General features: G+C 43.0%; 1 protein-coding gene across 3 annotated transcripts in view; it reads right to left on the bottom strand.

Annotated features, from left to right (window-relative positions):
- NEK11 (NIMA related kinase 11) overlaps positions 1-14,808 on the bottom strand; it is a 203,599-nt gene that overhangs the window by 61,497 nt on the left and 127,294 nt on the right. The window contains exon 12 of one of the 3 annotated variants that reach the window (XM_087712943.1): positions 3,421-3,833. The exons of the other annotated variants lie outside the window; for them this stretch is intronic. Coding sequence (XP_087569069.1) covers positions 3,517-3,833 — 317 coding nt within the window. The 3' untranslated portion in view covers positions 3,421-3,516. Of the gene's footprint in view, positions 1-3,420; positions 3,834-14,808 lie in introns of those variants that run through there. 3 annotated transcript variants of the gene reach the window in all.

Genomic DNA, 14,808 nt, shown 5'->3' with positions numbered 1-14,808 from the left:
CTGTGCCCTGAGGTACTCTTCCTTAATCCTAGTATGGTTGTGCAGGCTACCATATGTTGAATGAAGTAATTTGTTGAAGTCTCTTTCAGAGTGACAGACAGGGCACCCATGAAAAAAACAGCCGTGAAATTCAAAAGTCGTGGGGGTTCCATTTATGACAGCAAAACCATCCAAAAAATATTTGCCCACTTTCTTTTCACTGCTCTTCAGAGCATGTTGAATATTGATCTTCTCAGTGTGCTCTATATGCAACAACCACTGCATCTCTGGAGCTGAATACCTTTTCTACGTATTGTGATAATAGTCCAAAGGATCTAAAGCAATGGTATTTCTTTTCAAATACATGAACAGGTACTGCGCCATGCAAACAGATGCCAATGTGATATATTGGAAGGGGTCAATGCATTGAATCTCCTCAACAATACCCCCCCCCCCCGCGATTCCACTGTGGTGCTCACGCTCAGTCATTTTCATCACCTGATCCCTAAATCGAATACAGGCCTCTCTTAATATATCTACATCCTCTCTGCAATAGTAAGTCAGGGCTTTCTTTAGTTTAAACACAGTACCTCTATTAGCAGTGTGCCATGGTTTCTGGGCTGTAATACTTGGTTTCAGGGAGTGGTCCCACATAGTTTTGTTTGGCCATTGTATTGAACAAGTGGCGGAAAATATCCTTTGCAGCCTTGAAACCCCATAGCTTTGGGTAATTTGGATAATTTAAGTGGTAAAAATGAGAGGCAATCAATAAACTGAATCTTATAATCTGGAAGGGTAATACACAGAAGTTCCCCCCCCCCTGACTTATAAGTTGAACCCTAACCTTTTCATGGATCAGCTGCCTCAGTACTAGGTACCTGTCATAACCTTTGGAGTTGTGAGCGATAAAAGTACATCTTTTAAACTTATGATTTATAAATTTCTTTACAAACTCCTCCAGGCATCTAACACCATAACAATCCCACCTCACAAAATCTTTATCATCCTCATCCTTCAACATATCCCTGGTGCATGTATAATTAGGTATACGTGTGCCTGTTTCTTGGCAGCATTTAAAATAATAAATGATGTATCTTTCGCCAATTCGTGGTCAGTCCAACGATTTTAGAAAGCATAAATGACCTTCCAAGCTTTCAACCTTCTCAGAGCACTGCCCACACTTGACTTCCTTGCACTTTTTGTGGGGGGTAAAGACATAAACCCCCCACATGTTTCACAATATTCTTTATACTTACAGTCAACTTTTCCCTCCTTAGCGAGTTGTGTGTGTCTTTCAACACATTCCTTAGACCGACAAGGCACTTTGCACCTACAGCAGCGCATCTTCTCCGCCTCAACCTGCTGATATTCTTGCTTTAGGCAAGTTCTGCAAATATATTGACAGCCATGACTAAATTTGTGGTGGCAAGGCATGTGGCAGAATTTACAGAAATAGCGTTCACCCAGAAAGCCCTTGATATTTTTGATGCCATATTAATGCTTGTCATGTAATAATATAAATACTATTTTTTCTTGCTGCACGCGACCTGTGGCAAAAAACGCCACCCATTCTGCATATAAAACAAGATCTTTATAGTGACCCTTAAGTGTTTTTCAAAGATGTGTATCTGAGAAAAGTCAATCCTGTTTTCTGTGGAAATACCCAGTCTGCTGTGAAGTTCCCTGGCCCTGGTAATAATTTCTTGATTTCTAACATCACCACCAATCAGACAGAGTAAACAGCTAGCAAAACAAAGAAATTCACCTTCCACATTGAAATCTACTAGGTGCTGTCTTTTTTTCTCTAGTACTCTGGTGAGCAGCATAGTGTTTAACTTCCTAAGCCCTCTTCCCTTGTTCTTCACATTGGTAACCACTAATTGCAAATTAACACCACCCCAATATCTCAGCCTTACTTTGAAGCAGATTTTCAACACTGGTCAGAAAATCATCAGCATTTAAATCATTCACACACTTCCTAAGAGAAAAGAGAGGATGGTTTAACCCCTCTGCATCCAACCGGAGTTGAACAAAATCATTTGGGCCTTTGTTTATAGCTACATTATTCAAAAGAATCTGTAATACATTATGAATAGCATCTATAGCAACTACAAAAGATCGGATTTGGACAAGATTAACAAATCTGTATCGCTGATAGTATTCCACAGCTCTGAAATTTCGGATAGGATTCTCCCATGCCTGCACCATATCCAGATAAACATTGTTCATATTCTGAGAGTTTGCAAAGCTAGGGGATTGTAGCTTGGACATAGAATGACATGTATCTTCTTCTGGTTGAGAGACAATCATAGAAACACAACTAACACTGTCTGCTGGGGATGCAGGAAGTCTGGAGCCATGCATTTTTGCTTTTTTGCAAAACGGCTCTGGTTAAACAAACCAGCAAACAAATAAAAAGTTATCACCAACATTCCTAATAAAATAATGCCAACACACATAAACACACACACACACACACACACACACACACACACACACATGCACACACACATCTTTAGTTTCTAAAAATAATACTAATAGAGTTGTAGTTGGATAAAATGCTAGATTTTATACCTCCTAATATCATTCGTGTTGTGTGGCTTGTGGAAGGCTGAGGGGTCATGTTTTGCTGGGACCCCTGGGGTTCTGCGGGAATAGTGAGATCCACGAATGGCTGATCATCCTCCCATTCTGGAGGAAAAAAAACCCTCCCACAATAGTCAGAATTGTTGCAGAATGTTTATAAGAATCTAAATATATGAAAGTATGAAAGATAAATACCTTCATATGCCCTCAAACATTCTGAGTCTGTCAATTCATTCTAGTAAAAAAAAAACACAGTCAAACAAACAAACAAGCAAGCAGTCAAACAAACAAACAAGCAAGCAAGAAAGCAAGAATGTTATAAAGACATTTTACATCTAAGAGGGGTCAGTGTTTCAAAAAAAATTAGCCATAAAACTACTTACAATTGTAGCCCCCATCAAACATTCTGAATCTGTCCATTCATTCTAGTGAAAGAAAATATTCAATCAATCAAACAAGCAAGCAGGCAGACAAGAACTCTATAAAAACCATTTTGCATCTAAGTGTTTCAAAATTAGGCATAAAATTACTTACAATAGTAGCTTCCATTCTGAATAGGGGTCTTCTTAGCAGTTCAAATTGCTCCAGAGGTATGGTTATGCCAGAAACCAGTAAACATGACTAGACAAGTATCGGCCCCTACTTTTATACACCCTAGTGACATCACAAATTAATCACATCAGAAAAGAGGAGTTCTTCCACCTTTTGCAAACACTGGCCAGGCCCCCGCAACCAGCATAGGAAATCCTGAATGAATAATATCACATGAGCTTTAATTAAACTGTATCTCTGTATTTAACATCTGACAAGGTTAAACAGAAGGGTCACCAAAAGAAAAAAAAACCATAATACACCTTTCATGTGTTTTGTAAAGCACATTTTATTATAAATTTCATAGCTTTAACAGTTTCTTGTAATTAATTTCTGATACACTCTGGCATATGATCCTCTTCAGAGCCAATGGCAATTCAGCTTCAATCTTTGACATTTATGACAGCGGATTATGACTCTTCTCAATACACTGTATGAATGTCTTGAGATCACCAAGTATGAAATAAATTTATTCACTTTGTCAGTAATACTGATGATGACCCAGAGAACATGTGGCATAGAAAGCTGAATACATAAGCTGTTAATAAGTTCTGTTTCACAGTTTCCATCCACATTATCGTCTGATTTTAAACATCCCATTAAACAATGATGTATTATTTTAATAACACACGCTTTCAGAACTTGCGGCATGCTGACATTTTGAGGCTCCACTGTTTCTAAAACAGGAAATAAGGTAGAATTAGATTGAGGTGTTTCAACTAAATCAAAAATACTGTTTTCTTAATTTTTATATTGACTTACCATTTGATATTTTGCAGAACCTGCAATAACAAGGCTTTATAAGTTCATTCTCATCATTGTAGCCAGGTCTTTTTCTTATTCTATGCCCATGACTGGGAGGTTTGGGGGTCAAATTTATATCAAACAAATCTCCATCTGAGGTTGCCATCTTCAAGAGACTGCTGAAATTAAGGCAAACTAACCAGCTCTTGTAATGACAAGTGAACCTTGCACATGCCCAGAATCATGGGAGGTATGACATGCCCAGGCATGCCCCTGGCATGGCTCTCACGCATGCACAGAATCACAGGGGAGTGGGCTGGGTGGGTGGGTGGGTAAGGCATGCCTGGGCATGTCCCACACATGTCTCTTGCACATGCCCAGAATCACAGTGGGTAAGGTTGGCAGGTGGGTGTGACATGCCCCCGGGCATTTCCCAGGCATGCCTGAACAAGGCATCCCCTGCATGCAACCTGGCGGGTTGCCTATTGTGAACATTTTAATTCCTGTTAATATTCCTTGTCTTTTCCTGCAGGTGGGCTTCAATCTACCTAGAAATAAATACTCTTTAGAGAAAAAATGGTTAAATGCAGACCCGTCTCCACAAAAATTAAAACCAGCATTGCCTAGAAATAAATACCTTCTAGGGAAAAAAAGTGGATTTAAATGCAGCCCTTAGGAGAATGATTACAAATAAAAAACATTTTTTATTTCATAACCCCCCTCCCCCCTTGAATGTCCATAGAATTAATCTAGGGTTAACTAATCATGTACACAGAGTCTTGGCATCTTTCATGATGGGGTAAGTTTCAACATGTCTTATCTGAAAAAATAGGGCTAGGATATTGCACAACACCTTATCTGTTAGCCCATGATGGTGGGCTTAGGCCAATACAACATATCCGGCTAGGGTTATGACCTTGTGATTCCTGCACTACGTCCGGTCAATTATGCACATCCCAGCCAGGGAGGAAGGCTATGCATGTCACATCCAGAGGGTGGCGGCTGTGCACGTCACTTCCGCTTATGGGCATGATCTGGTGATGTAATCAGCACATGGGTTTGTTTACTTTGATAACGTCACTGATCAAAAGTACTGATAATTTTCATTAAAAAAAGTATGAACTATATCTACTAACATTATATAAATTAACATGTTCTGATTTTGACTGTTGGAAATCTAGTAACCTTGAGTGAGTTTAGTTTAGTTTTATTGAACTTGTATGCCGCCCTATTCCCCAAGGGGACAGGGCGGCTAACAAACTAAATAGGGGAAAGGGGAAATACAAAAAATGAAAAGACAGACAAATACAAACAGCTTAAAAACTCATCAACAGTCGCAACAATTTGAGTGGGGCTCGGAACTCATCACCCTCAGGCCTGCTGGAACAGCCAGGTTTTAACAGCTTTGCAGAGAGCCTGAAGGGTGGCGAGGGTCCGAATCTCCATGGGGAGATCGTTCCAGAGGGCCGGAGCAGCCACAGAGAAGGCCCTCCCCCGGGGGGTCGACAATCGACACTGGCTAATTGATGGAATCCGGAGGAGACCTAATCTGTGGGATCTAATCGGTCGTGAGGAGGTAATTGGCAGAAGGCGGTCTCTCAAGTACCCAGGTCCGATACCATGTAGGGCTTTAAAAGTAATGACTAGCACCTTGAAATGCATCCGGAGTCCAATAGGCAGCCAGTGCAGCTCACAGAGGATAGGTGTGACGTGGGAGTACCAAGGTGCACCCACAATCGCTCACGCGGCTGCATTCTGGACAAGCTGCAGTCTCCAAATGCTCTTCAAGGGCTGCCCCATGTGGAGCGCATTACAGTAGTCCAGTCTTGAGGTCACAAGGGCGTGAGTGACTGTTCTGAGTGCCTCCTGCTTCAGGAAGGGATGCAATTGGTGCATCAGGCGATCCTGGGCAAATGTCCCCCTGGTCACAGCTGACAAATGATGCTCTAAAGTCAGCTGTGGATCCAGGAGGATTCCCAAATTGCGAACCCTGTCTGAGGGGCGTATAATTTCACCCCCCAGCCTGAGAGTTGGAATACAAGTCCAATTATTGGGAGGGAAAAACAGCAGCCACTCGGTCTTGTCGGGATTGAGTGCAAGCTTGTTCACACCCATCCTGACCCTAACAGCCTCCAGGCACTGACACATCATGTCAACCGCTTCACTGAGTTGGCACGGGGCGGGCAGATACAACTGTGTATCATCCACATATTGGTATTATTTTATCCTGTGCCGCCGAATGATCTCACCCAGTGGCTTCATGTAGATGTTAAACAGGAGGGGGGACAGGACTGAATCTTGCGGCACCCCATATTTAAGGGGCCTAGGGGTCGATCTCTGCCCTCCAACCAACACCGACTGCGACCTGTCCAAGAGGTAGGAGGAGAACCACCGATAGTGAGTCCCATAAGTAGGAACTAAAATAATTGTCAGTGGATTGAATATTAATTTCGTTTATTCTGCATGGGTGTATTCTGGGTCTTTTCAGTTCAACAATGCTATCTATCAGATGAGCGTACCGGATGGTGAAATTTACTGTGCCTTTCTGTACCCTTTGGTCCAGTGGCACCGTACCGTAATGCTCCCTCCCTTGGCCTCTCCCCCAGCTCGCTCCCCCCGCCCACCTAGTTGCTGCTTGACCTCTCTCCCCGCCTCACCATGCTTGCAAAGCGTGGCACAAGGGGCAAAAGCCTTCGAACCCAGCCAGGAGTCTAAGCAAAGGATGAGACAGAGAGTTGGACAGAGGAAGGGGGAAATCCTAGCAAGGGCTGCCTGCCAGCTCAATTCCATGCAGAGCAGGCTGCAGGTGCTCAGTACCCTAAAAAGGTCTGTGCAGGGCTCTGGCAGCTGCAAAGCACGGCACAAGGGGCAGAAGTTCCCGAACCCAGCATGGCAACGCAGCTCCAGCAGTAACGTGTGGCTTCTTGCAGCAGCACACCACCCTGATCAACCTGCCTTATGGCACCCTCTGTAGCCCGCTCTGTGTGGAGTCGAGTTGGTGGTAGGCAGCCCCCACTAGGGTTTCCCCCTTCCTCCACCCAGCTCTCCATCTCCTCCTTTGCTTAGGCGCCCAGCTGTGTTTGAGGGCTTCTGTCCCTCATGCCACGCTTTGCAGCCTCTGGAGCCCAGTGCAGAGCTCTTCAGGGTGCTGGGCAACCTGGTTCTGGGGATTCCCCCCCCCAAAAAAATACCGATCAACCGTCTCTCCAGATCTTGCAGCTTTTTCAGGGTTTTCTTTTAAAAACGTCTCTTCAGATGATTTTGAAAACCTGTGAGGTTGCTTTGGGAGGGGGCAGACGGGCAGCATTCCCCCTCATCCCTGTGTGCCTGCAGCCTTAAAGCAAGACTTTGCACAGTAAAGAAAATCTTCTCACGAGTGTGAGAAGCTCTTAATTGCCTTTATTGGGCAAGTTGCTGCAGGCTCTGAGGTTGCAGATGCCTGGGGAGGGGGGAATGCTGCCCGTCTGCCCTGCTCTCAAAGCAACCTCACAGGTTTTCAAGATCGTCTGGAGAGGCGTTTTTAAAAAGAAAACCCCCAAAAGCCGCAAGAATAGAATAGAATATAGAATAGAATATACTTTATTTGTATGCCGCCCTTTTCCCTGAGGGGACTCAGGGCAGCTCACAATTCAGGGGGAGGGAAGGACAAAACAAGTTACACACATGAAGACAATACATCGTTAAAAAGCGCAACAGTCATACTATTCGGGTGGGGTTGAAATCTTTAGCCCCAGGCCTGTCGGGACAGCCAGGTTTTAAGGGCTATGCGGAAGGTCTGGAGGGTGGTGAGGGTACGAATCTCCACGGGGAGTTCGTTCCATAGGGTCAGAGCAGCCACCGAGAAGGCCCTCCTCCGGGTAGTTGCCAGTCGACATTGACCGGCTGATGGAATTTGGAGGAGGCCTAATCTATGGGATCTTATTGGCCTAGTGGAGGTAATTGGCAGTAGGCGGTCTCTCAAGTACCCAGATCCAATACCATGAAGGGCTTTGTAGGTGACAACTAGCACCTTGAAGCGCACCCGGAGATCAACAGGCAGCCAGTGCAGCTTGCGGAGGATAGGTGTTACGTGGGTGAAACGAGGTGCACCCACGATCGCTCGCGCGGCTGCATTCTGAACCAGCTGAAGTCGCTGAATACTCTTCAAGGGCAGCCCCATGTAGAGCACATTGCAGTACTCCAGCCTAGAGGTCACAAGGGCACGAGTGACTGTTGTGAGAACCTCCCGGTTCAGGTAGGGACGCAACTGGTGCACCAGGCGAACCTGGGCAAATGCCCCCCTGGTCACAGCTGACAAATGGTGTTCAAAAGTCAGCTGTGGGTCCAGGAGGACTCCCAAGTTGCGGACCCTATCTGAGGGGTGTCGTATTTGGCCCCCCCAGCCTGAGAGATGGAACACTTGGCCAATTAGTGGGAGGGAAGCACAGCAGCCACTCGGTCTTATCTGGCTTGAGTACAAGCTTGTTAACCCCCATCCAGTCTCTAACAGCCTCAAGGCCCTGGCTCATCACGTCCATCGCTTCATTGAGTTGGCACGGGGCGGACAGATACAACTGTGTATCATCCGCATACTGGTGGTATTTTATCCCGTGCCGCCGAATGATCTTGCCCAGCGGTTTCATGAAGATATTAAAAAGTAGGGGGGACAGGACCCAACCCTGCGGCACCCCATACGTTAGGGGCCTAGGGGTCGATCTCTGCCCTCCGACTAACACTGACTGCAACCTGTCCGAGAGGTAAGAGGAGAACCACCGTAAGACAGTGCCTCCCACCCCCACCTCCCGCAGTCGTCGCAGAAGGATACCATGGTCGATGGTATCGAAAGCCGCAGAGAGGTCAAGGAGTACCAGGATGGAGGCATAGCCTCCATCCCTGGCTCTCCAGAGATCATCGGTCAATGCGACCAAAGCGGTTTCTGTGCTGTAGCCAGGCCTGAAGCCAGACTGGAATGGATCAAGATAACTGGCTTCCTCCAAGGACCGCTGGAGCTGAAAGGCCACCACCTTCTCAACAACCTTCCCCACAAAGGGGAGGTTGGAGACTGGACGGTAGAACCGGAGCGATGGGTGGTCGGTCCTTTTTTGGGGGGGAATTCCCAGAACCAGGTTTTCCAGCACCCCATAGAGGTCCACGCCGGTGGCTGCAAAGTGCGGCACAAGGGGCAGAAGTCCCCAGAACCCAGCAGAGCAACGCAGCTCCTGGAGCAGCAGCATGGCTTCTTGCAGCAGCACGCTCCCTTGATCAACCTGGCTTATAGTTGGCAGCAGGCAGCCCTCATTAGGGTTTCCACCTTCCTCCACCCGACTCTTCACCTCCTCATTTGGTTAGGCTCCCTTCCCGCTTGGCACAAAAAAGGGGCTCAACTTTAAAATGGGGTACCTTGGCCACATGGGGTTTTCTCTGCTAGCTGCATCTTGCTTTTGGTAAAGGAGGAGGAGAGGAGGTTGTAAGGCAGAAGAGAAACTTCTTCCCCCTGCCCTCTGGATCACCAGCATGAGCATGGCTCTTCAGCAGCTCAGCAACAACATGAGTAACAACAGTGGCTGCCCACCCACCCACTTATTTTGCAAAAGCGCATCACAGCTGAGGGTTGAAGAAACTGCCTGATGCAAAGGTGGGGACACTTTTTGTGGGGGAGGGGGAGTACGTCATGCCCACAGTGCCCAGTGCCACCCACCTATCCCGCCTGTGACCGGGCACTATATTTGGGGAACTTGGGTGTGATTTGTCTTGAACGCAGGTCACGCACATCCCCCCCGCCCTCCTCTGCACTTTTGCAGATTGGCTGGCTGTGGGGCATGGGCCCTTTTTAAAGCCGGGTTGAGCCCTTCCTTGGGATGGATGCCCAGACACAAGGGGCACAGGCTAGGACCGGGTGCCCTCATCCGTTTCTCCCAAAGGTGCTTTTTTTCCTCCAAGAGGCAAATGGACTTTCTGTTTTTTCTTTGAAGATGTTTCACTTCTCCTCCAGGAAGCTTCTTCAGCTCTGAGGAAGCTTCTGGAAGAGCTGAAGAAGCTTCTTGGAGGACAAGTGAAAGGTCTTCAAAGAAAAAGCAGAAAGTTCAGCTGCCTCTTGGGGGAAAAAAGCATCTTTGGGACATCCTGGATGACCGAGAATCCCCATAGCCTTCCTTTCTGATACTTCCTAGCCTTGCTTGCCTTCCGTCCCTTGTGGTGACCACTCTCCCAAAATCCATGATAGTTGAGCATCAATAAGTCCTTTTGTAGTATCAAGGATGGCTATGGGTTCAGAGGTGGCACACCCATGGTTTCCTGATTGCCAGGTCTATTTGGGAAATCTAAGCTGGAGAGATCTGGTCTGTCCCGAATTTTTGAAGCTGGTGGGCTTTGGGTAAAAGTCAAAACCTGAGTTTGATGCTGACTTAGAGGTTTTTGTTGGAATTCTAGTTTAAGTTTTGGAGAAAGACTTAATTCACCCTAAACTTGTGACTGCTTTCATCAAACCTTAGAGTGATTTAGAAAGAAAGAAAGAAAGAAAGAAAGAAAGAAAGAAAGAAAGAAAGAAAGAAAGAAAGAAAGAGCAAAAGAAAGGAAGAAAGGAAGAAAAAGGAAAAGAAAGAAAAGACAGAGAAAGAAAGAGAAAGAAGGAAGGAATGAGGGAGGGAAGGGAGAAAGAAAAAATGGGAGAGATATACATGAGAAAGTAAGGAAGGAAGGAATAGAGATGAGGGAGAAAAAAAGGAGAGAGAGACAAAGATAGAAAGAGAGAGAAAGAAAGAGAAAGAGAAAAAAGGAAAGAGAAAGAAAGAAGGAAAGAAAGATAGAAAGAAAGAAAGAAAAAAAGAAAGAAAGAGAAAGAAAGAAAGAAAGAAAGAAAGAAAGAAAGAAAGAAAGAGAATTTATGATCACAATTGAGCCCAAAATTTTGGTTCCTAAGCTAGAGCGTTGTTAAGTGAGTTTCACTACATTTTCCAAGTTGGCCATGCCCACCCAGTCACATGACCGCCAAGCCACTCCCACCCAGTCACATGACCGCCAAGCCACTCCCACAAAACAGGCTACACCTACATAATAGATTCTAAAAAAAATTGAAACCCACCACTGCCCCAGAGTTTCATATGGCTCCCATTCTAATAGCATAGGGAACTAAGGTGGACATTCAGTCACTCTAAGTAATTTTGGTTATGGTTTTTTTCTTCCATACATGCATGATGCCCAGATTCACCTGGAGCTTAGAGTATTTACATTTAAATAAATACACATATTTTAAAAAGGATCCCAGGCATGCATTCTCAGCTATAGAACATAAGATTTAATGAAACAAATCTTCAACTTAAATCTATTACCATTATTGAGCAACTGTATTTATTTATTTAAGATTTTCCATTGTACTTGGAACCAATGACACTTGGTAAAGGTAATTTACTTAGCACATCTGATTACTAACTGCTATGGCATAAGCTCTTATTTTATTCATAATGCAGTATTAATGTATTTTAATCTATCTGAAGGCTTGAATGGCCATAGAAAATCCCCCTTTCATTTCTTAATTTTACTCTCATAAAAGAGAAAACCAATAGAAGAGAATATTTATACCCCAGAGTTGAATTATGGGGTTTGAATTCAGGATTGAATTGTGAGATTTTCCTAATGATGTTACCCATTTTGGTAATGAAACATTGCAAGAATACAACCAACCTCACAAGCACCAAGAACCCCACAAAAGAGAATAGGTTTAAAAATGTTTTGGCAACTGACTGTGATTACATAAAACGGTATAAAAACCCAATAAAAGTATCATTTATCAAAATGTATAGTAGGAAATTAATGCTTCTCATGCCTTAGAATGAATTGGAATTTGTTGCAAGTTGTTTTTCTACTATCTTTTGCCAAACTCCAAAATAAATATTCTTTTTAAAAAAGAAAGATGGGTATTCCAGGCATTCATGCAATCGTGAATACAAAAATGTCTCCTACCCAGTAGTCTTCAATTTACTATAAAGGAATAGTGCTTGGAGCACTCCCTAAGTATGGCTCTGACTGCCACTCATCTGGTTTTGCAGGTGAAATATAAACTAAAAGCATTTGATACTTGAATTTTAGCAAGTTATCTATGAATTAATAAATCAAGCCACCTTCTCTGAAAAGTTCATTTTATTCTTCCTTTAGGCTAGCTTCTGAACTCTTTACTGAGCCTGTATGTTGATTTTGTGGACAATATGTGCACTAAGCTACTGAAGTGAATAGAAATGACAGCATGTCAAGGTTTCCTGGCAGCTGCAAAGCACTCTTGCTTAGCAATAGATAACTAAACAGTTGGATTTTGCAGTCATCGTTTGCCTTGATTTTAGTCTGAGGGGAGTTAAAATTGTTTGGGAATTTTCTGAAAAGAATACATCTCCATAACTCAGCTGTCTGATATAGTAAGAAATTATCTTCTGTTATTATAAATAGTCTCATTACATTTTCTATTAGCATATATTCATCTGGACTTAATAAATTATTTATTTCATTTTAGGCAGCCTTGGTGGTATGTGTATCATTTTGCATTTGTTGATTTGTTCTTTACAGTTTAGTTTTTGACCTTGACCTCTTACATTTCCTCTCAAGAATAAAAGTGAGTCATATTGAAAAGAGATAAGTGCAAATATACTTTAGGTGGAGGCTAGAATGAAGAGCCAAGTCAAATAATAATAAATCATGCTCTAGGCTGTATAATCAAGCTGATATCTTTTTTTTCTTGTCGGATTATTTGGTTAGAAATAATACGTTTATGGTACAGTAAAAAAAAAATCTACCTAATACCCTACACCTACTATAAGCTAAATTATAGTGATGTGCAAATATTTTGAAAGTAGTATTTCAGAATGCATGGAAACAAATATGGAGCATCTCTGTTCAAATTGTTAAAGCAGATACATCTTTTTCCAACAGCTACAGTAACTCTAGTTTCCAAAGCATTTCTTTGCAAGGATTTGCACAATTAACCTATTCTAATAGAATGTTGTTCCAAAATCTGGAGATAATAACAGAGGATATTTCTTGCTTCTGTGTTATAACATCATCTTTGCCCAGTTTTGCAGCAAAACAGCCAAGATTGGGGAGAATTTGAATATTACTAAATTTTCACGTTCCTCTTTATTTGCATTTTTTTCTCCTTGTGTCCTAGATTTTGATCTGTGTATTCCAATCAGCACGAATATTTAGTTAAGTGGTCTACTGGAAACCGTGTGGTATGGCTAAAAGCATGTATATATCAATTAAACTTTGGTTTATACTTGATCAGGTGTAGCTCATGATTTGGTTTAGCAAGAGCCACAAAGAAGTCTGGTTTTGAACATCAACCTCCCTTTTCATGGAAACACATTTTTTTAAACTAAATTGCTAAGAGTTCTATTTCCTGCTGCACTGGTAAACCAGGAAATCAGGATGGTTGGCTGTTCTGACTCCTCTTCTCCGTCCAGGAATGAAAGCCACAAGCAAACGTAAATAAGAATACTTTTAATCAGTCCAGACTCTCGTTGGTTGCAAGCCCAAAATAAACAAAGAGATAAGCACTCTGGCAGTAAGTCTTACAAACCTAGGCAATGCAAACAAACTTCTCACAGCAAACCACTTCTCCAAGTTGGTTTCTCTGAATAGTGAATGTTGACACCTGGAAACAGGGTGTGGCACAAACAATCTCTTTTATAATCAGGAGAGGATCTTAATCAGCATCAGCTAAGCGCAATCATCTGTTGCAATTACGCAGTTGTTCCTTCCGCTGAATAGCCCTTCAATGGTGTGCATCCTGAAACAACTCACAAGTGTTTTCCTGAACACTCCCTCTGATCTGCCGCCACCTGGTGGCCAACCAGTCTCTCCTTGCCTTGCTCAGAGTCCAGGGTCTTCCACCTCCTCCAGGGCCGACTCATAATGACCCCAGGTCACTGAAACCATCATAAATATGAATCTGTTGCCAAACATCAAAATTTTGATCATGTGACCATGAGGATGCTTCAACGGTCGCTAAGTGTGAAAAATGGTAGCTAAGTGTGAAAAATTGTCACTTTTTAAATGCCATTGTAACTTTGGTCACTATACCACCTTTCTTGCCACAGTTCTTAAGTGAATAACTGCAGCTGGTATTTTGTATTTTGGATAATCTTTTTTTAAATAGTCTGAGGCAATTTAAAAAAAGAATCCACACAGAATAAATTGAAGTAAAATTATTTTTACAAATTCTATGCACAATATATTTCAAAGTATTGTGCATAGAATTTTTAAAAATGGTTTCACTTCAATTTATTTTGGATAGAATCTTTTTTTAAATAGTCCAAGACAATTTTAAAAAAGAATCCACACAGAATAAAACTATTTTAAAAAATCCTATGCACATTAAATAAAATATTATTTTAAAATACATTAAAAAAGAAAAGAAAAAAACCCAGCTCTATAGATGTTAATACAAAGAACTGAGCAAATTAAAATGGTGAAATTAGTCAGGGAAATATTTTTCAAAGAAACTTTGCCACCATTTTTTCCACATGAGCCGACCTCCAACCTCCGTGCCCCTCCCCTCTGGAAAATCCAGGAAGTAACACTCACGGCTTCTCTAGCCAAGTATTTCCTGCAGCTCTATGGTACTTGGTCATTTTTTCTTATAAAATGAGGTAAAAGGGGCGCAGGGGGTCTGTTTTGTTGCTTTAACGTTTTAATATCTTCAATGAAAGTACTGAGACAGAGAGAGGGATTAGACAGGGTGTCTTTTGTCTTGTCCCGGTTAGGATTTCTTAAGCAAATCCACTGGGCTTTCAACATGAAGCCAGAAAATCGGGACTTTTTAAAAACACCCCGGGACATGGGACAAATGGTTATAAATCGTGACTGTCCCACGGAAATCAGGACGTCTGGTCACCTTAGGCATGCCCCTTCAGGCAATTCCTCACTGAAGAAATAGCAGAAAAG

This window comes from Thamnophis sirtalis, unplaced genomic scaffold (genome assembly GCF_051295495.1).
Source record: "Thamnophis sirtalis isolate CommonGarterSnake01/CBP01778 unplaced genomic scaffold, rThaSir2_p1.2 scaffold_4, whole genome shotgun sequence".
Taxonomy (NCBI): domain Eukaryota; kingdom Metazoa; phylum Chordata; class Lepidosauria; order Squamata; family Natricidae; genus Thamnophis; species Thamnophis sirtalis.
The sequence above is the reverse complement of the archived record's forward strand: the minus strand, read 5'-3'. Positions and strand labels throughout refer to the sequence as shown.